This window comes from Drosophila serrata, unplaced genomic scaffold (genome assembly GCF_035046125.1).
Source record: "Drosophila serrata isolate PLE 108 unplaced genomic scaffold, ASM3504612v1 contig_275, whole genome shotgun sequence".
NCBI classification, from domain to species: Eukaryota; Metazoa; Arthropoda; class Insecta; order Diptera; family Drosophilidae; genus Drosophila; species Drosophila serrata.
This window is the reverse complement of record NW_028257173.1, coordinates 3,876,998-3,903,440: the sequence shown is the minus strand read 5'-3', so window position 1 is coordinate 3,903,440 and position 26,443 is coordinate 3,876,998. Positions and strand designations below refer to the sequence as shown.

At 42.0% G+C, this 26,443-nt stretch overlaps 4 protein-coding genes across 6 annotated transcripts; 2 read left to right on the top strand and 2 right to left on the bottom strand.

Annotated features, from left to right (window-relative positions):
• Positions 1-7,405: 7,405 nt before the first annotated feature.
• mon2 (Mon2 homolog, regulator of endosome-to-Golgi trafficking) lies at positions 7,406-13,985 on the bottom strand. The gene is made up of 12 exons (XM_086834832.1): positions 13,851-13,985; positions 13,443-13,574; positions 12,830-13,387; positions 12,195-12,769; positions 10,980-12,129; positions 10,580-10,918; positions 9,875-10,528; positions 9,546-9,733; positions 9,325-9,487; positions 8,347-9,266; positions 8,204-8,286; positions 7,406-8,128 (listed from the first exon to the last, which is right to left on the bottom strand). Exons 1-12 carry the CDS (start codon positions 13,965-13,967, stop codon positions 7,923-7,925), a joined length of 5,085 nt encoding a protein of 1,694 aa, XP_086690958.1. The 5' UTR covers positions 13,968-13,985; the 3' UTR covers positions 7,406-7,922.
• Positions 13,986-14,206: 221 nt separating this feature from the next.
• On the top strand, positions 14,207-16,595 carry LOC110182599 (beta-1,3-galactosyltransferase 5). 3 transcript variants are annotated; one of them, XM_086834852.1, is made up of 4 exons: positions 14,207-14,420; positions 14,475-14,873; positions 14,937-15,309; positions 15,396-16,595. In XM_086834852.1, the coding sequence occupies exons 3-4, from the start codon at positions 15,024-15,026 to the stop codon at positions 16,322-16,324; spliced, it is 1,215 nt and encodes a 404-aa protein (XP_086690978.1). In that variant the 5' UTR covers positions 14,207-14,420; positions 14,475-14,873; positions 14,937-15,023; the 3' UTR covers positions 16,325-16,595. The 3 variants fall into 3 exon arrangements, with proteins under 3 accessions (XP_086690978.1, XP_086690979.1, XP_020806314.2); XM_086834853.1 differs by having other exon boundaries at positions 14,252-14,399; XM_020950655.2 differs by lacking the exons at positions 14,207-14,420; positions 14,475-14,873 and having other exon boundaries at positions 14,892-15,309.
• On the bottom strand, positions 16,579-18,278 carry LOC110182614 (beta-lactamase-like protein 2 homolog). Its single transcript, XM_020950675.2, has 2 exons — positions 17,692-18,278; positions 16,579-17,627 (listed from the first exon to the last, which is right to left on the bottom strand). Exon 2 carries the CDS (start codon positions 17,608-17,610, stop codon positions 16,720-16,722), a length of 891 nt encoding a protein of 296 aa, XP_020806334.1. The 5' UTR covers positions 17,611-17,627; positions 17,692-18,278; the 3' UTR covers positions 16,579-16,719.
• LOC110182610 (uncharacterized) lies at positions 17,918-26,122 on the top strand. Its single transcript, XM_020950672.2, has 4 exons — positions 17,918-18,666; positions 23,280-23,945; positions 24,003-24,290; positions 24,747-26,122. Exons 2-4 carry the CDS (start codon positions 23,465-23,467, stop codon positions 25,799-25,801), a joined length of 1,824 nt encoding a protein of 607 aa, XP_020806331.2. The 5' UTR covers positions 17,918-18,666; positions 23,280-23,464; the 3' UTR covers positions 25,802-26,122.
• Positions 26,123-26,443: the final 321 nt, after the last annotated feature.

Genomic DNA, 26,443 nt, shown 5'->3' with positions numbered 1-26,443 from the left:
TACTAACTATTACAATCGATCTATTACGCATAAATGTACATTAAACTCTGAAACATCTCTGATACCCTCTGTCTCTGACTTTATTCTTCGAATTTAATATATTTTTTCGATACTTTGTGGCCCATTTCCTCCAGGACTCTAGTCTATCACCTTGATATTCGTGATATCGTGCCCGAACTATCACTACTAGCTGTTCTAAACAACATCCAAAAAATTCATCAAACAAAATTCTGGTTGGTTCGTTAAATATTTTCAACTAATTAAAGTAACTTTCTATGAAAACAAGGCCAATGGAAACAGCCTGTTTTGCACTTCAGCAATTTTCAAATGTCCCTACGTAATGCAATGTTTACACTCCTTTGACTTCCGGGTTGGGTTCTCTACTGGAATCCCTTCCTACTTTTCGACCAAGCCCCTCTTGAACCCCCCTCTGAACTGAATGACAAAACAGCTACGATACCTATTTGCTGCTATATTTTATGACGTAATGCTACCCAGAACAACAACAACAGCCACACAACATCTATATGCCAGTAAAGTGACACGTAACCCTAAAGCAAAATCAACTGCTACTGCTATATATACGATATGAAGCGATATATATATGCTATCGAAAAGGATGCAACAACTATACCTACTTCTATAATATATACACCTACTATATACAAACAACCGCATACGCAGTATTGTATGTCTTTTTGTACAGAAAACAAACGACAGCAGACCAGAACAAAGACTCCTCTAAACTCCTAACTAGACTCCAGAGAAACACTCCTCAGACATTTGAATATAGTATAGAAAAAATACCCCTTAATATTCATGATTTAGACCCTCGATCACCACCACCATTCACCACCAGCAGTTGCTAACTATCAAATATTATATAATGGGCAGAAGAGCATCGTACTACTCGTAATTCTCTGCACACACACTTTTGACTCTCACGCGTTAGCTAAAAAGTGAAGATCGGGCGCAGCTCTAGCTGAGCTATAGGATGATGAGGGGAACCTTATATATATTATATATATAACATATACATAAATAATATTAATAATTACTTGTAATTTTAATTAGACGCATAAGCCAAATGTTGAATGAGGAATGAGGGGGAGACATCACTAGCCCAAAGCAACCCGAAACGAAACGAAAGCTAAAAAACATAACTAAACTTAAGCAACTTAAGCAAAGACGCTTCACATTAGTTAAAGCAACAATATATAATGCAAGATACCTTTGTTTTATTTTTTCAATTACAAATATGACTTATAATCATCAGTAGATATGATTTTTTAGGCTTTGCAAAACTAAATCACAACTGTCTCTTTTCGACCTAGCGTACAGTGCGTTTCGGAGTTGTATGACTTAAGAGGGGTGAAGCAAAATAATGAGAAGAGGCAATGCCAGCAAAGATATATACACAAATTTCAGTCACCTGTTAAGGCATTTAGAATGAACTACCACCTAAAGGACGAAGCCAGGACACACTGTACACCAAAGGTCAGAGGAAATTTTACATTATTAAAATATTTATTTATTTTTTGATGATAGATTCAAAAACCATGGCAAGTCACACTGCTTTTTGTATAAGAATTCCGGCAACTGTTTGCGAACAGACTTAACTTCCGATCGAGGAGAATGGTCATGAGAAATGTGGTGGAGGACGAGTGGAGTCCTTAGCCAGCCAGGCTGAGATCCATTCCCTTCCTTGAGAACCGAACCCGCTAAAACTTAATGTTGTTTTCCGCCGGCGCCAGAGTAGTGTATAAAAAAAACCAAATGAGCTGAAGAAGCTGTAGGAGATTGTGTAGGAAAACAAGAAAATTGCCTTAGGGTTTCAGTAGAAGTTAAACGAAAACTAAACAAGTTACTTATGTACTTATGACTTACTTTTTTCTAAATCATTTCCCCTTATCGGTGGCTTCGAGCAAAACGTGTGACTTTGCCTTAACAAAAAATTAAATAAATAAATAAAAAAAAGGGGGTTAAAAAGCAGATATATATTTAACTTACGGGTAAACCTCTCCCCACACATCATAAACACCAAGGAAGAGCAGTAAAGTATTCCGTAATCCCAGCTAGTAACCGAATGTCACACCTTACACACACACACACATGAGCTGGCGGAAGTAAGTGGAATCTTTTGGGGATGCGCAGCCTCCGCCTCCGCCACCGCCGCCTCTCAGTAAAAAGCTACCGAATAAACTAAGTAAGAAAAAATCGAGCAGAACCTCTTTAGGGGGGGAATGTCTAGAGATGAATCAATTAAGTGCCAGCCCCCTGCCTCAAAAGTCACAACCTATATACACATTACACATCGTAATTAATAACCGAACAGAACTCGAACTCGAATGTCCCAGCGAAAGATTCCAGTTAGTTCCGAGGCAGCCTTGCGAAATGTCTTCACACGCGCGGACGATGAAGGACGAAGGACGAAGGACGAGGAAGAACAACTGTTTCAGAATGCTAATAACTATGATAACTATGATTTTTAGCAATTTATATATATATATATAAATTACATATATACATACATATACATAGATAACGAATTATGAAAACTTAAACCTAAAACTAAATCTAGACCGAAATGAGAGATCACAAAACAAAGAAACAAACAAGTCAACAGGGCACAGCGCTTCTTAACTATATATATATACTTATATATATATATATATATATTCATTTCGACAAGCAGAACTTTTTCTAAAAGCCTAAGAAGAACCTAAGAACCTAATGAATACCTAAACCTAAACCTAAAACAAACCAAGTACATGTAAAACCAACGCTAATCTTAAAACTATAACTAACTTTTTAAACTAATATTGAAATTGAACCCAACAAAGTGTTCATTAAACTAAAAAAACAAAAAACAAACGGATTACATGATTATGTACAAGCATGTATGTATATGTACTTAACGTTATATACATTAAAGAAACAACACAACATTTTGTATGGCTATGGCAAAAAAAAAAAAAACAAAAAACAAAAACCAAAATATAAAATCCGAAAAAGCAAAAAAAAAAACATAAGCAGAAGAAGGTGAAGATGAAAAACCCAACAATTTAGCTAAGTAAATTTAATGTAAAGAGTTTATTGAATAAATTGAGAAACAACCCGAAACAACAAACAAACATAAGGGGGACAAAACTTTAAATGCAACTTTCATCAGATTTCGAACGAACTTTACGAATTTTCCAAAACAAAAACATAAAAACAAAAGAGAAAACTGCGCTCTTTACGCCTATCTACCGAACTTCTCTATAAATAACACACATTATATGATATAATTAATTAAATAACGATGATGATACGATGATGGAGGCAAGAAAGTTATGGGTTAATCGAAACAGAAAATACTTGCATAGGCATACACTTGTTTTTAGCACTAAATGAATGAGTCTCTCTTGCGTTACTTTTGTTTAACCAAAAATACTAATTAAACCAAAAATAAATTAATATACATACAAAGAAAACATACTATAAAAAACATACATACTATATATACATACATTACATATATATAAATAGAGTTTTTTAGATCGAAAAGCCCCCAAAACTCGAATTCGAACTCGATAATGAAGCCCAAAAATACCGCAAGAAATCTCGTCTCATCTCTCATGGATGTGCTACACACTAAATTAGTAACTAAACTAAATGAACTAAACTATTGTTAAACCGCAAACACACACACACACACACACACACACACACACATGAAACTCCATTGAAACATCAACTAAATATTACATAAAGCAAAGTTAAACCTCGAGTTAAGTAGGCGAGAGTTTGCAGAAGAACGAGCTGAGGAGAATTCGGAGGCAGTTTGGAACTCGAACTCGATAGCTCCACAGAAATCCCCCAGAAAACGCAGCTAGGTAAACCGAAATGGAGAAATCGTTAGTGCAGTATAATAAAGAACAAATTGTATTATATCTAAGCCCAAGAAAGTTAAATGAGACAAGTTAAAACCTAATGAGAAACACACACAACTCACACACACACACGACCTAAAACATGTTAATTACAAGCGCTAAAACCCCCGGTAAATAGCAAAAACCAAGGAAACACAGAGGTAGACGACGACAGACCCAGGACGGCGGCTATTTATTAAAGTGATTTATAGGGCAGAGTTGAAAACCAACTTTCAGCTAAAATATAGAATAATGAATAAATAAATTAATGACCGAAAAACCACAAAAAAATATTTTAAAGCAAGCGCTTGAATTGTACATTTTTACAAGGCAACACACTGTACATTAAGCGCCCACGGCATTAAGTAAAAAAAGGAAAATAAATAAAGAATAAAAAAAAAACAACAAAAAACAAAAAAGAGTTGACAAGCACATAAAACAAAACAAAAAGAAAAATTAAAAAAAAAAGAAATTATACGAGACAGCAACGGAGTGTGTGTGCGTGCGCCGGATACACACGAAGTTGCCTAGCCAGAACGGAAATGAGTTTATTAAATATATACATTTAAAAATTCATAAACAAAACAAAAAGAAATCATGAGAAAGGAAAACCCAAATAATTCGTTGCATAATATTTAAAACGAAGGTAGTATTAAACTCGATTGCCTAATTCTAATATTAAAACCGAAAGAAAACAAAAAACAAAAAAACTATAAAAACATTAACATTAACAGTAATAATAATAATAATAATGAAAACAAGAACAACAAAAAATGTTATTATACTTATTATACCGATTAAAATGAAAACAAAAACAAGAAAACCGACAAAAAAATGAAACAAAACAAATTAAAATAAAAATTTTATTTAGATTAAAACGTTTCGCACATTTCGCCTGATCTACACACCCGCCCCCGCATGCACTCGTAGGTGAGGGGAGGCCAAAAGAAAGGTAGGTTACATTTTTAAATAATATATTTAAGGAATCTTGGAATTTAACTGGTAAATCCAACAGGCTTTTTATCATAAAAATAATCTGATTGATCCAACCTTAACACTTTAGGTATTATGTCATTTTAGCAGAATTTGTACCTGGAAATTTTAGGTGTAACGTCTGCTAAATCATACCTAAATAGTGAAATGAATAATAAGAGTCTGATTCCTTTTAAACTTCTAGGAAAACAAAGAGAACTAAGAATTAAAAGTCAATCCTGTGGTACATTACTCATCCGCAACGTTGACCCGATTATTAGAATTTTTAATTGCATTAGGTTAAATCATTCCACATAAATTTAAGAAATTCAAAAAAAAATCAAGCAGTATATACATATAAATATATATATATATATAGTCCTCCGATTCGCCATGCTCCGACTTATATTCTAGTAAAATTATATAGAAGAATAACTCCATAGTTTCATTCAAAAAGCTTGCTCTTCATTTGTTCCAAAAGGAATCTCGAACAAGAACATATGATTCCCAACTGGTTCTAACATCCCCGGAACGAAGTGACTGCTGCCGGCCAAGTCTTAGAAATGTGTTGTGTTACAAAAGTTGCAAGTCATTGTTTATTAGTGTTCAAAGTTAGTAACTGATCATACATACTTTCTAGTCATAAATACTTATGGATCATAGATACTTACTGATCAGAGTTACTTAACGTTCATTGATACTTACTGATCATAGTTAATTACTGGTCATAAATACTTACTGTTCAGAGTTAATTACTGGTCATAGATACTTACTGTTCAGAGTTAATTACTGATCATAGATACTTACTGTTCAGTTAATTACTGGTCATAGATACTTACTGTTCATAGCTTATCTTCATGTTATATGATTCCCAACTTGTTCTAGCATCTCCGGAACGAAGTGTCTTCTGCCGGCCAGGTCTTAGAAATGTGTTGTGTTACAAAAGTTGCAAGTCATTGTATATTAGTGTTCAAAGTTAGTAACCGATCATACATACTTACTGGTCATAGATACTTATGGATCATAGATACTTACTGATCAGAGTTACTTAACGTTCATTGATACTTACTGATCATAATTAATTACTGGTCATAGATACTTACTGTTCAGAGTTAATTACTGGTCATAGATACTTACTGTTCAGAGTTAATTACTGGTCATAGATACTTACTGTTCATAGCTTATCTTCATGTCATATGATTCCCAACTTATTCTAGCATCCCCGGAACGAAGTGTCTTCTGCCGGCCAGGTCTTAGAAATGTGTTGTGCCCCAAAGTTGCAAGTCATTGTTTACTAGTGTTCAAAGTTAGTAACAGATCATACATACATACTTCCTGTCAAAGATACTTGCTGTTCAGAGTTACTTACTGCTCTTAGGAAATTTCTGATCATAGTTATTTACTGATCATAGGTACTAAGTGTTCATTCATACTTACTGGTCATAGATACTTACTGCTCATGGTTAATTACTGAATCTGAAATATATAAGACCTAAGCTTAATATATTCACTTTCTTTGAATCGATATTTTAGTTGGCAAATTTTTCGACAAAAAAAAGTTTTTATTAGGCTATTAAATCTGCATACTTTTTTTTAAATGTAAAAAAATTAAAATTTTTGCCAATTTTTGACAATTTAACCTCTTATAAAATTTTGAAAAAATGACAAAAATATTTTTTCTTCCCAACATGGCTAGAAAGTTTCGACTTTTTATGCTCAAGAATATATATGATTTATAGGGTCGGAAATGACTCTTTCACTGTGTTTCGAGCTTCTGACTAAAATGTGAATGTCCTGATTTAATAACAAATTTATTAGAAAAATGGTTTGCATCTCTTTAATCCAGTAATTTGAACAGAAATAAAGCTTTATTAGTTGTCAGCCTGAAGTCATATTTATTACTCATCCGCAACGTTGACCAGATTATTAACATAAATGTTTAGAAGGATAATTCTAAACATTAAATAATTATCTTAGTAAGAAAAAATTCTACAAATAAACAGTTGAAGTGATTGAATAGTTAGGGAAAGGTAAGATTTACAAAATAAGATAAATTACAAAGAATATGTAAATTAGAGTAGATTTTTGGAACCTACCCTAAACTGCAGTAAAAGCTAATATAATTCAGCACCAAATGTTACCATTAAGATCTTCATCTCCGTCCCAACAAAAACCGCATCAGTTAAGTAATAGATCATACGCCGCATAGACCTTTTTGGAAGTTTAAGCAAACGCAGAGCAGCCAAATATGTTAACAAAATGTTACCACATTTAGCAAACATTAATAAACGCGTTGCCAAGCTGGAGAAGATTGCCAGTTCAAGGTGCCTGCTGTCCACTGCGACGAATCCTTATCTCACACGCTCCCAAACCAACCCCGCACGAGATGTGTGTGCTCAGGTAGCTGGCGAGGTAAACCTCATGTCGGAGCACCCGTCCATCCATCTATCCCTCTGACGGCGCTGATAGCGCTTCGGCAATCTGACGTCATAAATAAACGAATTACGCTCTTATCAGGCTTTTGGTAATAATAGGTTTTGCTTTATTTAAAAACGTCACTACAAAGTTGGTTGCATCATATGGTTAATGGTTAATATTTGATTTCAGATAACACGCAAGTCTGCACTTTAAAATGCGCTACACAAATAGATATCGTAGTTGTATTTCTTCTAGTTCTTTGTCTTGGCTTCTCGAAAAAAGGTACTAAAGGAATCTGCTATCTTTGCTGCCCACTTTGCCAAGAGCTATGGGAAATATCTTGCTTATCAGGCCTCCTACATACATATGTATTTTATAGCTCAACTAGAAAATACGCTTACAAATATATATATATATGTTTAGATATATGTTTAGATATATATATATGTGTATTTGTGTAAGTACACAGATGCTTAGTCATTACATCCATGCGAGGGAAGGGCTAAGATTAACATTCATAAATTATGCACAAAATAAATATATATATATATATTCGCACTTAAAAGACCTAAGAAAAAACATCATCGCACAGCAACTACCATCGGACTTTATCTGAGTTCACTGCTCTTGGCCATTCGATTGAATTGCATTGTCGTTGGCGGCGACGACACTGGTTCCCCCGCAATTGCGTGGTGCCTGCAGCAGATCGGTGTACTGGAGCAGGGCCTCACGCAGTGATCGTGACACCTCCGGTGACGTTGTGGTCGTGCAGTCCACCAGGTATGGATAGAGGCCAATAAGCTGATCCCAGGCGGGCTTGTTTACTGCAGGAAAAAGGAAAATGTTAAAATGTTGATGTATATATCGATTTTCAGAATATTTATTTGAGTTTCCCTTACCCTTTGAGGCCGGAGCCTTTTTCATAGACACCACCAGCGTGGCAATGGCTTTGAGCACAAAGGATATCTCTGACAGCCGGAATCTGGAAGGGTAATTAAGAATAATGGTGATGCTATTTACGTTTCAAATATCAGGAACTCACCTTGGCAAAGGACACTTGCCGCTCTGTCGTTCATCGTCGTTGAAGCGCTTCAGAACCTCCTGGAAACGATGGAGCAAAGCGGTGACCGCCAGCCGTCCGGCAAAATCCTTGCCGCCCGCCGCTGCAACTGGCAAGAGATTGGCATTGAGACGGTTATTGTTGGCGTTGGCATTATCCTCCAGCAGCGAAAACTGCAGCAGCGTCTCGAAGCACGTCTTGGCAAAAATTTCGCGCAGCTTCCAGTCGGACTCGTAGCAGATGTTCGTGTCCGAGGCGGAGTGAATGGAGCCCTTGTTCAGCAGCACTACGATCTGCATAATGAACTGGTGCGGCATTTCATGGGCGTGGGGCAGCACCTCGTCCCTCAGCAGCTCGATGACCTGACAGTCGATCGTCTCGTCTAGCACGATTTCCTCCAGGCCGCGATCCTCGACGGTGCACACGCTGGCCGGAAACAGGAACTTGTCCAAGGTGTCCGCCAGATCATCCCACAGGCTGCCAAAATGCTGGGGCTTGGCACGCGCCACTTTCAGCCCCGTGTGCAGAACGCTGATCAAACTGGAAATGGCCAGCTTCCAAGTGCTAGACGACAGGCACTTATACTTCATGGCCAGCGGTGTGCGCAGCGCCTTAACAATGTCATGCAGGATCTGCTCCTGCACCACCGGCTCCTCGGTGGCCGTCGTCTGGTACAGCTTCACACAAATACTGATTGACTTCTCACCGAAGGGGATGTAGTTCATGCTAACCACCTCCACCGAGGCATTGTTGGAGTAGTGGACCGCAGAGGACTTGGCATACTTGTGCTCGACACTTTGCTGAAAGGTGGGCGGGGCGCAGGCAAACTTGCTGAAGATCAGCAGCTGGCGGAAAATCGCGGGAATGAGCTGGCGGATGTGCGAGTCGTTCTTGGTGGCCTCCTGTACGTGATAAATTACGGTTATTGAGTTAATTAATTCTATCCAAGCTTATCCTCACCTTCTGTATGAGCTCCATGCAGTCAAGAATGCCATCGTGGAGCGGCGTCAGCAGCGTGTCCGAGACGGTGGACATAATGTAGGGCACCGCATCGGTTTGGACGGGAATGCACACAGCATTGGTCAGCACAGTGCAGAATTTGTCAAAGTCAGCGGCACTAAATCTATAATTGTGAATGATATAAAAAGTATTCATATTTAACAAAGTTGGGGATTACTAACTTGACTTGTATGTGGTGAAAGATGGCGGGAAAGATTTGAATCAGGGCCGTGAGAAAGGCCTGACTGGGAATGTAAAAATCGTCCTGGCTGTCGGCGCCACTGCTGTTCTGTTGCTGCAGCTTCGTTGTGGTCGATGTGGACATCTTGGTGCTCTCCATGCCAATGCTCAGCCAGATGTTCCAGGCAATCTGCTCAGGAAAGAAAGGTGCGTATATAAATATGTAAAGATTTAAGCGAAAAAAAATAATGCTAAAGGCAACCAAGAACCTAACAAGGATGAGGTTTATAGTTGGTCTTCCTAGCTCCACTCTACCCTATACACTACTCACAGTCCAGATCTCCTCGTCCTGCTCCTTGGCCGTCTGTGGATCCTTCAGAGACCGCTCCGTTCGCTCCGTAGAGTTGTGGTACATGATCTCCTGCAGGGACTTGAGGGCGGCCAGCGATACCTCGCCATTCTTGCTCAATGCCGCATTCTGGATAAACTCTAGGATCAAGGACCACGCTCGCTCAAAGTCGCCCAGCTGCTGAAGCAGCTCCCGCTTGGTGTTGAACACCCGACACACACCCGAAAGGGTCAGCACCTGTGTCTCCGCCCATTGCTTCTGAGCGGTGTTGCGGGAGTGATGGATGAGGATGTTGCCGCTGGCATCAACCTTCTCGTTGCTGGCCGAGCTGCTTAGAGCGCGCACATTGTCCAGCAGCGGGAAGAGCACCTGCCAGACCAGCGCCTGCCATGTGGGTGGATTTAGCAGGCTGCCGTGGGCCGAGATGGTGGAGAAGAGCGTCTGGCCGGCTGATTTACGGACCGCCGGACGCAGATCCACACACAGCTCGCCCAGCTTGGCGTACAGGCACATCCACAACTTATCGAACTGCGGCATTTTCACGGTGCCCGGAAAATCGGGCAAAATGGACACGTCCTGGAGCTGCGTGGACATGAGCTTGTCCTGGTTTTGATTAAAGAAATCTGAAATGTTCCACTAATAAGGAAAGATTAGGGTTTATTTTAGGAGTTTTATAAGACGTCTTACCATTAGGCCAATGGCTGTCAGTGAGATGTTCAGCTCTTGGGTCTGGGAGCCGAACTTTGCCGCCGTGCTGATGCACAGGGGCAGGCATCGCCAGGGCATCACGGTGAGGAAGTCGGTGATAACTAGCTGCAGGCATTGGAATGCTGTGCGAACCAAGGGCTCGCCATGGTGCTCGTTGACAGCACCAATGATCTCGATAATAGCCGGCCAGCCGAAGGAGAGTATCTCACCGGCGGTGTTAAGTATCTGAAGGACGCAGTCTAGCTGCCTTTGGCGTACATCTGCATGCAGGACAGTGGACAACTCAGACAAAGGACTCAGCAACATGGTTTGGAGTTCCTTTAAGACAAAGAATACATCGTAATATAAGCTGTGTAATTGGATAACTAGGATCACTCACCATGTTCTCCTTGAGTGGTGTCTTGTGCTTGAACTGCAGTGCGGACTTGACCAAGTAGGTGATGGCCTCCACGCCCCACTCTCGCATCCGAATGTGCCGGTGCTGACACACCTCCAGTAGATGGTTAGTCAGAGGCCGCCACAGCACCTTGATACGCGGCATATTCACTAGGCCCGTCTCCAGCAGCTTTGCCACAGCAAACAAAGATGGCTCCCGATTAGCGTAGGCCAGTTCCATGGCTTCGTGCGAGAGTTTGCAGAGGGCGTCGATCAGATGATGCAGCGCCACATCGTCCAGATGCTGGCTGGACTCGAAGAGCTGACTTAGCATTTGTGACAGAACCGGAAGATCGGCCATCACGGCCGTTTGTATGCCTACATTCGCTTCCACCGCTGGCTTGGGCATCGCTTGAAGACTGCCGCCTGTGGAGGGCTTCAGGCCCAGGATCCACACCAGATGCTGAAGCGTTTGCAGGACAATGTGCCACGAGGTGCCCAGTATGCCACCATTGTTGTGCGCCAGAAATAGGATAGCCCGCATACACTGCAGATTCTTGTTGGTCAGCATCACAGGCGCCTGCATCACGCTGTGCGGCAGCGAGGCGGAGGGAAGCGGTGTGCCCACGGCCACGATTTGCGGCCGAAAGTCTCCGGAATCACCGCTGCAATTGTTGATGAACTGACTGCTCAGGTCCTGGCTGCCATTGCGGGTGTGGCATCTTAGTTCCCCGTCTGCCTGAGTGGCGGTGTTGGCGAATATGGACATGGCATAGTGCGGTGGGAAGGAGGCCCGGCACATGGCCATGATAAAGGCATCGCGCGGCTGCAACTGTTCCAGCATGCCACAGAGGGCAGCATAGTTCTGCATGGCCTTGAGGATGTTCTCCGTAGTCGCCTCGTCAATGGATGTCTCCACCAGAGGGATAAACGCGCTGAGGAGGCCCGACCAGCTGGAGTTGACAAGCTGCAGGCACAGCGGCTTATGCTCCTCCTCGGTGATCACGGCCGTGTTGTGGCTAGGATGCAGCTCGGGCGTGCGCTGAATGACGCCGCCAATAGACCTAGTCATGTCCAGGAGTATGGCATGGCCCACGGAGATGCCATAGCTATCCGGTATGTTCGGGGCATCCAGCTTGTCCAGCATCTCTAAACTGTAGTGAGAGATATAGTAAATTTTAGCGTGGTTTTAGAGTAAAGGTTATCCTGGTCTACTTACTATACTGCTTTGGATATGCCGGGCGCAAAGGTAGCAACCAGCGGCAGGTAAGCCCCGCGGAACATGAAGCCGCATTGATTGTTGCCCGACAACGCTGACAGCGTGCTGCCCATCCCGTTCTGCTGTCCGTTCAGCATGGCCGAGGCATTGATCAGGGAATAGCGCACATAACTGCCCATTGCGGCTATCATGTCGTGGACAATGTTTGTGGCGTGGTTCTTCAGGTCGTACGACTTGCAGAAGAAGGCAATTAGGGAGGAGCGCGTCACCAGCTTATGGATGACCTCCAGGGCCAGGGCTCGTTGCCAGCCGGGCTTATCTGGATCCAAGAACTTGATGATCAACGACAGGAATATCTCACACTCGGTCACCAAGATGGTATGGTATTTTTGAATAAGAATGGCCACCAAGCGTAGCAGCCGCATGCTTATCGGGAAATACGGCTTCTCGGCCGGCACGGGGGCATTGCCACTACTAGGAGCCGCCGGCAGTTGACGGTGTTTCACATTCGGCGAAAAGAGCTTTATGACCAAGGCACAGACCCGCTCCTTGAGCAGCAATCGGAAGTCGTTGCTCTAAGAAAAGAGAATGTTATACATTGAGATATCATAGTTAATTGGTTCTACAAATCGCACCTCATGGAACACGGCACTGAAGTTGGTGAGCACGGCCTCCAGCAGTTCCAAGCCGAAAGTGCGCGTCATCTCGGTCATTCCGACCAGCCAATACGGCTGCTCTGCGTTCACCAGTTGCACCAGATCCTGGAACAGCAGGAATGCATCCGATGCGAAGGTCTGCACGTCCTGGCCGACGCCGCCCTCGGTCGCCTCTGCTGGCGAAACACTCGTCGGCTGCTGCTGTTGCTGTTGCTGATGCAGACTCTGAACGGAATCCTTTTCAAGGTAGACACGCTCGAAAACCAGCGACACCAGCTGACGGATGGTGGCCCCGGCAGTATTGACAATCGTTGGATTCTTGGTATAATGCAGGCGGAAGCACAAAACCAAGGCCTTAGCCAAGGTGTCGCCATGCACCACCGTGTTGGTGGTCAACAGCAAAGTCACCGTTTGCAGTACCTTTACCTCCTCAATGTTGTTCTCCATGAGCGTCCACAACGCATTAGTGATGTATAGAGCGCCCTTTTGGTCCACCACCTGCTGTGTGATGAGTCGCTGCATCATGCCTAAGCAAAACTGTAAAGGAGATTAAAGATTAGTCAAGCTTAAATTTGAGTCTAGACTGACTCACCTTTATGATCTTTAGATCCTTGGTCTCGCATCCCTGCACTAGGGGATAGAGTATCTGGTTGACGGTGTAATACACGGAATTTTGTTGGCTGCTGCCGGCAGAGCAGAGCTTGGAAATGGCCTCCTCGCATGCCTGAAAGGGGGGAACGGGAACAGAACCAGAACAGAATTAATGACCATGTGTTGCTAGTGGAAATGTCATAAAATCAATTTCATTTGCGCTCGCCGCTATCAATTTCATAATTGCGTAGAACAAACACAGGTGGAAAGCACAGAGAAAATCACCCCCCAAACCCGCTACGCCACACCACACCACCCAACTAGGGGGGTGACACACACGGACGAGTGCCGCAATTAGAGAAGAACGGCCATGAAAACACATACACGTCACCCAGGCAGGAGCACTTACCTCCTTGATCTGAGGGTACTTCTTCTTGGTCTCCAGCGAGAGCGTCTTGAAGTCCGCCTGCAGCGCCTCCACAAACTTGTGCACATCCTGGCCCCCGCCTCCGCCCACGAACGACATGGTCACTGCTGCTGCCGCTGGTGGCTGCTCCAACTAGACTGACTACAGGCTTCTGTCTGCTCCGCGACGAGGGACAATCACTGAACTAGCTGCAGGCCACATTTAAGTACCAGAACCGAACCTCCCATATGCAACGCAATCACTTGGAAAAATTTAATAATAAATAATAGTAATGCCGTGAAAATTTGTGATTTTTTTGACAGCTGACGTACACAGTGCGGTGCAGTGTTGGAAAGCGTGGGCCAGTCCCGATTTTACACACTGAAACAGCCGGCGGTCACACTGATATTTACTATTGAAAAGCGAACTGAAAAGAATTAATTAAATTGCTTAAGTTAGAAATGAACCTGTTGGACTTTAAATATTTTCGCATGCCCCACTTGCGGGAGGAGGTACGCCGACACCTGCCCCAAGTGAGGACGGTTCCCTGAAGCAAGTACACTACACGAAGGTGTAAGTACATATGCATTTGCATACCTTTATAACTAATCGGGCAAATCTTTTCAGAAACACAAGCAGCTTGACAACAAGGAGATCTTGGGGACGCTGGCCCAGTCCTTCAAGAGGCCGGGGAGGAGGAGGTGGAACGACATTTGCTGGCCGTCAAGGCGAACAAAGACACCAGCAATGTGCATCTGGCGGAGGCAGTATTCCCCATTATTAGAAACCTGCGACACCTTATAAGAAGGATGGACACCGCCATGGGCCACGTGGAAGTTTATTCTTCCGGCGGTCCACAAACAAGCCATTTTCCGAAGGCGGAAAAGTTCGCCACTATCCGTACGAGGACCAATACAATTCCCATAAGTCCAAGGCCCAGGTAGCCTAGCTGGATGGACATGGTTTTAACCCAGAAAAATGCAAGTCAAAGGAATAATATATCGAGAAGGAGAGCCAAAATCCAGAGTAAGTAGTCAAGTGTGCATTGCATTTGCTGTCAAATTTTATTTATTTTTTTACGTAAACCAGATTTTCTGGTCCTTTTTCCACAGTTTAAACGATTAACGAATGAAATCCACGGAAATACCAGCACGATAAAGCAGACTTTGTATAGCCATGGCATCGGGCATACTGCGCTTTATCCTTTTCCTAATCATTGTTACCTTTACCATGTTCTCGTACTTGTCGAAATCAAAGATCATGGTAAAACTGGAGTTGAGGCCATCGGAACCGTCAGAAGACAACGATGCTGTGAACGCATCCTTAGCAGGTCTTTATAATACGAAAACTACTGCCAGCAAGACTTTATCTAATTTTGGTAACCTGGGAAGTACTGTTCGCCACAATCATATCAGGAACGGACTAATACCCTTTTATGATCGCTTAATAAATAAAATGTCTGGTAAGCATTTTACAGATTATGTTATTCCCTACCTGAAAATAGTAATATATTATTATATATATATTTAATGAACTTTTAATTCACAGATAAGTACTCTTTGGATGACAAGCCCATTTCGGTGCGAAAGCCTTTGAAATTGGAATCCTGGGTTACCAAAGCTCCCATCCCAATTCCACTCGCAGGTGCTATCTATAAGCCTGGTCATCTTGACAATGACATCGACATCGAAAGGTTATGCCCCCGCGAAGGTGACTCGACAAAGTTGCTGGTTCTGATTACCTCAGCTATACACCATAGGGCAGCAAGGATGGCCATAAGACAGACATGGATGCACTACGGGAGCCGCAGAGACGTGGGTATGGCCTTCGTCCTGGGATATGGCAAAGACAATAAGCAAAACAAAGCCCTAGACAGCGAGGATTTCATGTATCGTGACTTGATACGCGGGAACTTCGTGGATTCGTACAACAACCTCACGCTCAAAACCATGTCTTTGCTAGAGTGGGTTCATCATCACTGCCGGCGAGCTAAGTACATCCTCAAGACGGACGACGATATGTTCGTCAATATCCCCAAACTGCTGTCGTTTCTGGACACCCACAAGGCGAATCGAACCATCTACGGTCGTCGCGCAGATTTCTGGAAGCCGGTGCGCAATAAATGGTCCAAATACTACATATCCTCTGACCAATATGTGGAGAATGTCTTTCCCACCTTCACCACGGGACCCGCATACATCCTTACCGGGGATATCGTGGGCGAACTCCTAGTCTGCTCGCTCAGCACCCCCTTTCTGAAGCTGGAGGATGTCTTTATCACGGGCATCGTAGCTGAAAGTCTGGCTATTAAGCGGGTGAATGTGCGCGAGATTGCCAACGTTCGCATAGTACTGGAGGCATGTCGTATTCGTGACAAGATTACTGTGCACATGGTAAGTCCCAATGAGCAGTTTGATGTGTGGATGAAGTTGCTGGATAATTCCATCAAGTGTTATAAAGGAAAAAGAAGTAATTAACTTGTTAAAAAAATTAGTTTTGCTAGTCAACGATTAGGTGTGATATATTGTACATATTTCCTATTAAATTGACTAAAATGTTGTATATATTTTGCTATATAAATGATAACTGCAATTGTAAGAAAATTGTTTCAAAATTTTTTTAAGAGCTTGTAATCAAAAGTCCAACATTAATATCCTGAGATCTTGCTTGACACTACTTTATGTAAATAATTCGTTATTTTATTGTTACTAAATAAAAAGTAAAAACATTATTGCTTTTAACACAAAATATATTTAAGAAATCAAGTTATGTTAGTACAATTTAAAACCAACAATAAGAAAACTAATGCAAGGACTTTAAATATCAAAGGAATATATACATTTGGGAAGACCGAATCAGGCCTTGAGTTCACCTAGAGGGCACTACTTTGCTGGTAAACGTAGAACTTCTCATCCTCATCCTTATTATCCGTCTTGTCAAGCCGCAACTTTCCCTCCTTCTGCAACTTGCTTAGATGATGGTTGACATTGTAAGCGGCGGCCGGCCAGAGGTTCTCCGGCGTCTCCTTGTAGACCACCCGCACCACATCCATCGCCTGCCAGCGTTCGTTAGGACGCTGGACAAAGAAGTCCAGGATCTGCGCTTCTCGCTGGTTCCGATGATTTATGTAATACTCGATCTTGCCAATTGGTTCTTCGATTACATTGCCATGACCCGGGAAAATGCGCAGCGGCTTGATGTCTAGTATTCGCTCCAGACTCTTCATGTACTCGAACAGATCCTCGAAGACGGCTGTGCCCTCGCCCAGGATGCAGTCGCCGCTGAAGAGGGTGCCTTCGTTCATTGCCAGCACCACATGATCAGTGGTATGGCCTGGCGTGTGCACCACCCGCACATTGGCTCCCTCAGTCTTGAATTCCTGGTTGTGTGCCAGCGGGTGGAGTTTGATATGTCCGGGTATCTCGGGACACACATCCTGGGCGTCCGTGCGTCTGTACTTGAACACGCGACAGTCCTTGTCCGCCAACTTGGTTCCAAGAATGCTCTTTACGCCGCCGACGTGATCGTGGTGCCAGTGGGTCAGCAAGATGGTGTCGATGGAGGCCTGCTCCTGCTTCAGCACATCGTTAAGATGCTCAATGTATTGCGGCACATCTTCGTCGCCGGTGTCGATCAGGATTCGCCGCTTTCCACTGCCCAACAAGTAGGTGTTTGTGCCTTGGAGTGTCATGGGACTGGGATTGCAGCCCAGGATCCGGATAACAGATGAGGTCAGCCGGGTTACGGCGGGAATCAAAGCCATTTTATCGTTCACGGCGTCTAAAAAGTCGGTTATGTTGCTGTATAATAATGTTTGTGTTGAGGTAATGGCCGAAATACGTACTTAAATACAGTATCAAAATAAGACACCTTAAGAAGAGTATTTTAAAGGTTCTAATCTTCCTTGGACTCTTATTAAATCAGCATTAACACGCGTATTATTGCAATTAATATGAACTTTGATACCAGAAATTTAACAAAACAGCTGTTTTAAATCAGTGTTGAAAAATAATTGGTGTGACCAAAAGGAAAAGTTAACCCCATCCAAGTAGCATTTTCCGCGCAGTCTCACTCTGGCCACACTACGTTAAAAAATTCGGTTGGAAGGGAGTATGTGCGGCCCACAAAAAAAGAGGAAAGAAATTGGGAATCGTAGCTCATTGTGCAAAGCCTCAAAAGTGTCATATAGCTAAAGGTGAAAAATAACCTGTCTTGCAAATTGCAAACTGCGCGAGTGAAGAGAAAATCTGAGAAAACGCGTTCGTAAATCAGAGTCTGCTGTGCGGTAAAAAAAAACAAAAAAAAAAAAACGCGAGAAACGGCGGAGCACCTATGCTAATGCTTATTTATTTTTAAAACATGCTACGCATGACTAATGAAACGGGTTGGCGTTATTAAAGACGATAAAAAACACAGAAATACTCAGCTAAACTAAAAACTGCCCAAGGCTCTGGGGGCAAACACACACACGCTTGCAAAACACACACACAAACACAAGCGAGAAACTTTAGTGGTGGCGCCTAGGGTCCAACAGCAGCAACAACAACAACAAAAACTACAACAATAGGCCATAATAGGAGGATTACCACTGCTGCAACAACAATAACTACAAACAACAATTCATCATTCAAGAAGCAAATTTATTAACGCTAAATAAACACTAAAAATAAACAGGCAACAGCAAGTAATTATGCTTGACCCTGGTCCAACAATAGACGTCGTTGCCGTTGCCGTCGCCGCCACCGCTATATCCGATTCCGAATCTAAAGCCCCGCTGGAGCAAGTGCAAGTGAGACGCCGCTAAAGCCACGCTTGGGAGGTGAGTTCGCTTAAAGCTGGAGAAGATTGGGCGACGAGACGAGACGCAACGACGATGACGATGCGTTGCCCGGGGTTTTTGTTATTTTATTAACACACATATTTATGTGTATTTCTTCGGTTGGGCAACGCAACGTAACGCAGCCCATTTCCAAATCCCAGGGCCGGACATTGCACCATCTTAAAGCTAAGCTTAAGCAGTAGGTTTCATTAACACCAACGATCTTTGGGTCCAATTGTTATAGGATATGTGTTGGTAAATAGAGAGTGCCAAAATATGGCATATTTTTAATGACCTTAACTTCTTGGTTTGGAAAATATTGTGTATTCAAAATAATTACTCAAAGAGTTAGTAAATTATCTTAAACTGAACTTTAACCAAACAGAAGACACACTTGCTCTTACTATTGCTTTGTTAGATAGCGAACCTTCCCTATCAGTTAGCTCGTAATTTTATATTTATTTAGATAAATATAATCTGTTCTCATACTATACATATGTACATAGAGCTACAGTGGCTTTGGTTACCGCCCCCAATTTATTCGAATTCTATCTAAATAAAGCATTAAATTGTTTAAACATTTTCAATTGAACTGAACAAGTCTAAAGATAATAGTAAATTGCTTTATAATTTTAATTCAGTCAGTAGCAACTGTCTCAAGTAGCTGATAATTTTCACTTATCTACTGGTAGATATGAAACGGTTACTATAATTAAACAGTTAAGCCTTGTGGGTAAATAAAATAGAGTTACATACACATATGACGACAGTCCTTATTGTGTCAGATAAAAATACAAAGGCGAATCTTTTAAGAATTCTCTGGCACAAAATAAATTCTATATCCCTTGGAAACCAGATATTTGCCGGAAATTGAAACATTATTTACATAAGTGCATATAAATAAATTTAATAGACCCCTCGAGAAAAAGCCAGTGTATACCACAGACATCTGCTTAGCTTAAGTGATAATTAAATTCTAAAAATGTACAACGAACACTTTGCTCAGAATTCATGTAAACTCGTCTGATTATAAATTATAATTTATAATTATTGATCCTCCTTGATCTGTGCAGGACATTACACCCGACTTTCCAAAGACTAGTTGAGTTTTATTAACACGTTCCTGGGGTCCAGTTGGATGCCTTTTGATTGATGGCCGGGCAGTTGGGAGATGGAGATAGTTTCGCGACGCCCGAAAACCCGTTTTCCGCCTAACCGGCGATTATCTGCGGTTCATTGTACTTATTAGCAGAGTCAGACTCTGAGCTGGAGCCGGGGCCACCGTAAAGCAGCCAGATTGAAAGCTTGGAACTGACTTCCGCTCCCAGCCCTCTGCTTCTCAGTTTTCTGCTGAATTCGAGAGCTACACACTCCATCAAATTACGCGCTCTTGTCAAATTTCACGGCTGTTTGTTAATTTCGCACACAATTACAAGGTAGTTGAAAGAAAAAGTAACGAATTACCGAAGCACGTAAAATAATTACAGGCAAAGTTCTCGCAAATTGAACAATTATAAGCTATCGGAATCGTAAGTTAATGAAATTAAACGTTTAAAACGTGTAGAACTGGGGCAGCCTAGATAATTCTAGACGTTACAATTGCCACTGCCTCTAACAGTTTGTAGTTATTTTTAAGCAATTAATAATGGCTTTTTGGTGATAAAAAGTTGTGGTTATATACGCATAGCAATTATTTAATATCGTTCTGTTAATGAATTCCCCATAATTTCTCAGTTATACAAATCCCCAGTTGCTCTTTATTTTATTGATAAAACCATACATTTAAAGTGCAGAAAATTACACTGATTGTACAGTAAACATATAGAGACATATGTATGTACTCCAAATGTATGGCACACAAGGGAAGTGGAAGTGAGATAAGTTGCGGGTCGGCTTTGCGATAATTATAAAGAAATTCCAAGTAAAATGGCCTTGTATTTAAGTAGTTAAGCTTGGGCTCAACACTGCATTTGGCTGTGATTCATCTCATCGCTGATAAGCCACACTTTCGCTCTCGCCGAACAACAAAAGAATGGGTTAATCTCTTATCAATCCACTGTGCGCGTCACGCTGCGGTTCCCAATATGATAATGTATGCCATGAAAAGCTTTATAAATCCGTTTATTAGCTTTGACTTTGTTGTGATAAGAACCGCAGACAAAAAAAAAAAACAAAAAACTATACGACGTCGTTACCCAAAAAATATTCCATTACTCGCAGTCGTTGCGATTCTTTCCGGTTCTCAGGGGCAGGCCATGCCATTACCCCCCTGAAGGTAATTAAAGTTAATTATTTGATTACCGACCTCTAATTAACTGTCTAAATATATGGAATAATTTTTTTAATTAAATGTCTGTGTGATGCCTTCAAATCTTATCAAGAATGACTCTGACTTTCCCTTCCCCATATGAAGTATGTATTAAATGATTGGGTTTTTGGGGTGGCAGTAAATAAATTTTTTGATAAGTTAGCCTTTAAGTGGAAGTACGCAGAATTTAGTTAAGGCCTTATCACATATGGGAATTTGCCAAATAAAAACTGAGTAAAGTTTAAGCCATGAAAAAAACCCACTTAGACGTCAATTTAAAGTTTCCTTTAAAGATTTGATTGAAAATCATAATTAAAAAGAAGGGAAATTAACTTCGATAAGCCAAAGTTTACACACCCTTGCAGTTTAAAATTGAACTAAAGGACCGAATTGGAAATTTTTATTTTTATATTACTATTTATTCGACCCATCAGAGTTTAAAAACCTCATAACTAAACCAAAAATTCATTAATTTTAAATCGGAAAAATGTTCTGTGATAGTCTTTATTAGGTTAAAAAATCTACGTACCCAGTTTAATATTTAAAAAAATTAAAATTTTTATCAATTTAAAAAAATAATTTAACGATGTAACCCCTTATAAAATTTTGAAAAAATCGCGTTTTTTTTTTCTTTTCAATATGTCTAGAAAGATTCGCCTGTTGATGCTGATGAAGAATAGATATGATTTATAGTGTCGCAAATGACTCCTTCACTGCATTTTAAGCTTTTGAAGTACGCAGAATTACAATACCCAGCAAGGGTAAAAAAATAAGCATATTTTTCTTACAGAAGCAACTAACTTTAAACAATGTAAAGCTTTAATCTTTGGTTTCCCTTTCTGTCAGATAAGATTAGGTTAATTAACCACCAATTGCATCAAGACACGGCAATCAAAGTTCGATTTGCCAGATTTCCTTGACAAATATTCGGATATACAGACATATAACTTACCTTTCCAGTTAGACCAGTACCCCGATTAGATAATGCTAACTGCCTGATAATTATTAACTTATCGACAAACAATTAAGATAGCCCACGTACCAACGAATGACGCATGGGGGGATTTTCATTAACTCGGCTCAAGACAAGGCAAATCGAAAGTTGTTGGAAGAGTTGCGATTGGTATTATTGATTTCCATAACAAACTGTCGTCGCACCCAACTGGTTCTATTTTTATGGCAACCCAGGGGTAGGGTTAGCATTGCAGCTATATGTATATGTATATATAATATAAAATGCGACTCGAAGAAAGCCCTCTAACTCGAACAAACTCCCAAATGGTGATGGGATCGATCCGATAGCCAATCTTATCGTCCAGACCAGGCGAGTCAAGTGGCTCCGTCGCCGGTGCTGGTCAAGAGTTTCTTTGCTGCTGTTTGCTGTTTCGGTTCTGCTACCACTCCTCGCTTCGAAACCGGGTCAAGAATGCTGTTGACTTATTTGAGTCGCATGCAAAGTGGAGACAGAGCCCAGAGCGCCATGTCGTGACAGTTCTGGAAGCTGTACGTGCGTGTTCTCCGCTTTTGGGGAATTCATTAGCTCATGGAAACTTTTCAAGTGCTTCCCCATTCGTCATTCTCATTACCATACAAATCGCTGGACATGTTTTTTACCATAAAATCGTTAACTACTCAAATAGTTACTCGAAACCTTGAGACCATAAACTCTCGATAAGGTTTATTTAACTGCAAATAGAAACTAAAATATATTCCTAAAGTTTCAACAGAATATATATCTCAATTCGTAATGCCAAAAAGTTTGTTATTTATTTTGCATTCCGTCGCACGTAGAAAGTCCAAAGAAATGTTATCACAAAGTTTTTATAATATATAGAGCTGAATACTCTACCCCAATTTCAAAAGAATTTGCAACTTAAATTTGCATTCTAAATAAATTCTGAAAGTGTAAAAATATCTTATCATTCAGTGAAGGTAACTCCCACCTCACTCGTGCCCTCTTTTAATATTTACATTTATTATTTCCTCAATACCAAAGGTAAATGAAACAAAAAGGTTGTAACTCGACTACAAAATACCTATAAACTAGATATATCCTCGAGACTAGTAGGCTTAAGCAATTAATAGAACTCCTCAAGATCTGGGAAATACCAAAACTTTCTCTATATGCAATCGTTTTGATAATAATGAGCGCAATCAACTTCCGCATGTCGCCATCTATGCATATCTATATTAGTGTGTATATGCCCTGGTATTCCCTGGGTGTACGTACGTACGTTGTGGGAGCACTTAACAAATCAGCACTGAATCAGTTGTTTACTTAAATTTCCGTCTGTTCTCATTGCAGTCGCACTGGAATCGTTGCAGGGCTTGCAAGCGTCGTCGTTACCATTATAATACTCAGCAACACAGAAAGCCGAAAGCGAGAAAAAGAAAACGAGAAATCAAAACGAACCCCGAGGAGGAGGGGGCGGAGAAGGAGCAGAGTCCAGACTGAAACCGAGCACAGAGACTGACTGAGATTTTTGCACCATGGTGGTCGTGGGCAATCTACACAACACGCGCATGCTGCGCTTCTTTTTAGTCCTAATCGTGGTGATCCTCACCATCTTCATCTACGCCTCGTACTCCACAACGGCCACCTTAACACAGAACCATGTGCATTCGGCGGCATCGCCGCCCCAGCAGCTGATCGGACCGAATCCCATGTTGGTCATCAATAACACAGACAACAAGGATTATGCCCAGGCAGCAGGAGTGGATAGTGCGCCCAAAGTCTCCAGTAGACAGGCGACGCTGCAGCAACAGCAGCAACAGATTCTACCGCTGGAGGTGCACAGAAAGCATACACAGCACCGGCTGCCCACCATCGATGAGGATGCCCTACTCGATGGTGGCTCTGCCGGTGCCAGTCCCCAGTTAGGTGGCCCTGCCGAACAGACGCCCAATGCCATGGCGGAAGAGTTACTGCTAGAGGAGCAACAGTATGGCCAGAGTGTTGATGGCATCACAGGTGAGTGGATGACAGCAGCTATCACTCAATCATGCTAATAATTTATATCATTTGTAGGGAACATCAACAGTAGCAGCAATAACAACGTCAATAGTAATGGCACCGGAGACGTGTTGGTTGTCAGGCAATCAGCCGTTCCAGCCTTGCCGTCATCCCAACAACAACAACAGCAACAGCCGTCCCAGATCCAGGCAGGGCAATCCGATGCCGAGGTTCTCATTCCTACGTCCAATTTGCAAAAGTTTATCGAGAATGCCGATAAGATACTAAAGAACATCACATCGAGCAGCAGCACAGGCAATGGAGTTGCCGCTGTCTCGGCAACCGGAAATGACCAGAACACGGGTAAGACTTAGGTGCATTCCCCTTGCTATCAGCTGTCCATTCTTCCTTTTATTAATGTTATTTTAAAGATGAAACAACAAAGCCTTATTCATGTTTCAAATGTAAAGATTCGCCTATTAAGTTGCAGTCCAATTCGTGTGAATCCCTGTTCTTAACGATCCGTTTATGACGACTCATAAAACCCAAGGAAAAGTAAATATTTGTAAACGCTGACGTCGCGACCATTTGGTTTAGTCAATGGCAATGGCAATGGGCCCCACCAGCTATATATCGCGTTTCATTAGGGAAGTGCTGTAAACAATCGCCAGTCGTTGTCTTTCCGTCCTATTGGGTTACAGCGCCCAACGGCTGGCTGTCTATGGGGACTAATTAGAATTGGATTACCCCATTTTATTTGCATTTCCATTTACGTGACACAGGAAGCTCTCAACTCTTGGCTTTCTCTTCTCGTTCTAGACAAAGGCATTCAGCAGCAACCAGAGGCGGCACAACCCAATACGGCAGAAGTCTCCGAGGGGGAGCAGCCGTCGGAATCCAAGGTGATCCAGGAGATCAAGGAGGCGAAAAAAGAAGCAGATGCTGCACCAGCAAAGTCCGTCAAGCCATCTGTGCCCATTGCACGGACGACAAAGGGCAGGGTAGCAGCTTCCAAGGAGTCAAATGCTCCGGTGGATCCCTCCAAGGGCGTTATCGCCGAGAAACTGTATGAGCAGGGACATCTGGATGATGAAATCGACGCGGATAGAATATGCCCCAAGGGTGGAGAGTTCATCAAACTAATGGTTCTCATTAGCTCGGCAATGTCGCACGATGCGGCCAGGATGTCCATTCGGCAGACATGGATGCATTACGGCAGCAGGCGGGATGTGGGCATGGCCTTCGTCCTAGGCCGTGGCACAAACGAAACGCTGAACAAGGCCCTCACCCAGGAGAACTTTATTTACGGGGATCTGATACGTGGCAACTTCATAGACTCGTACAATAACCTAACCCTCAAGACGATCTCGACGCTGGAGTGGGCTGACCTGCACTGCCCGAAGGCCAAGTATGTACTCAAAACGGACGACGATATGTTCATCAATGTGCCTAAGCTTCTGGCCTTCCTTGACAAGCACAAGGACAAGCGAACCATTTATGGTCGTCTGGCCAAGAAGTGGAAGCCCATCCGCAACAAGAAGTCCAAGTACTACGTGTCCGTAGACCAGTTTGCGGCTGGTGTCTTTCCATCGTTCACCACTGGCCCGGCCTACGTCCTCACCGGCGATATTGTACACGAGCTGTACGTGAGATCGCTGAAGACGGTGTATCTGAAGCTGGAGGACGTATTTACCACGGGTATTGTGGCCAAGAGCCTAGACATCAAGCGGGTGCAGGCCAACGAGTTCGTCAACCGACGCATTTCGTTCAATCCGTGCAACATCCGCAACGCGATCAGCGTGCACATGATCAAGTCCAACGAACAGTTCGATCTGTGGAAGAAGCTGCTGGACCAGACCACCAAGTGTAAATAGTATTTTAAGTTTAGGGTTTAGAGGATCGACAGCGAAGGAAGGTGGTATGAATAGATAATGATTAGCAAAGGCAGCTATTATAGAATAATAGAGTTAGCATTAGTCACTAAGTCCTAGGAATACTTATCACAAATTACGCTGTCCGTGATCCCAGCATTCCGCCTAAGTGCTTGCGATCCGACAGCGCATAATTTTAAAAACGATTTGTAGTTTAATTTTAGCATTCTGAATGCCATTATTTAACTGATAATTACTGAGCGATAACTGTGGTTACATCTTAAACACTAAATACATGAATGTATATCAAGAGAAAACCGAAAATAATGATTTTCTGTCTATTATTTTTTTTCCAGATGAATCATTGTACTAAATCAAGTTTAAGATAGGCTATCTGAATTTGCAATTCGTTTGAAATTCTGCTAACCATGGGAACACCAACAGATTGCTGGAATAACACACCTGACATCAATATTTTATTACCAAACATATATCAACTACTTTATTTATTGCACTTATCTCGCCAAAACCAGTTAGACAAATTTAAGACTTAAGCTTTCATTCCCTTGAGAGCTTACTTTAATGGTTAAAGTTCTTCTCTGACTCTTTTACTGCGTAATTATTAAAAGATCGGCACGAGATAGG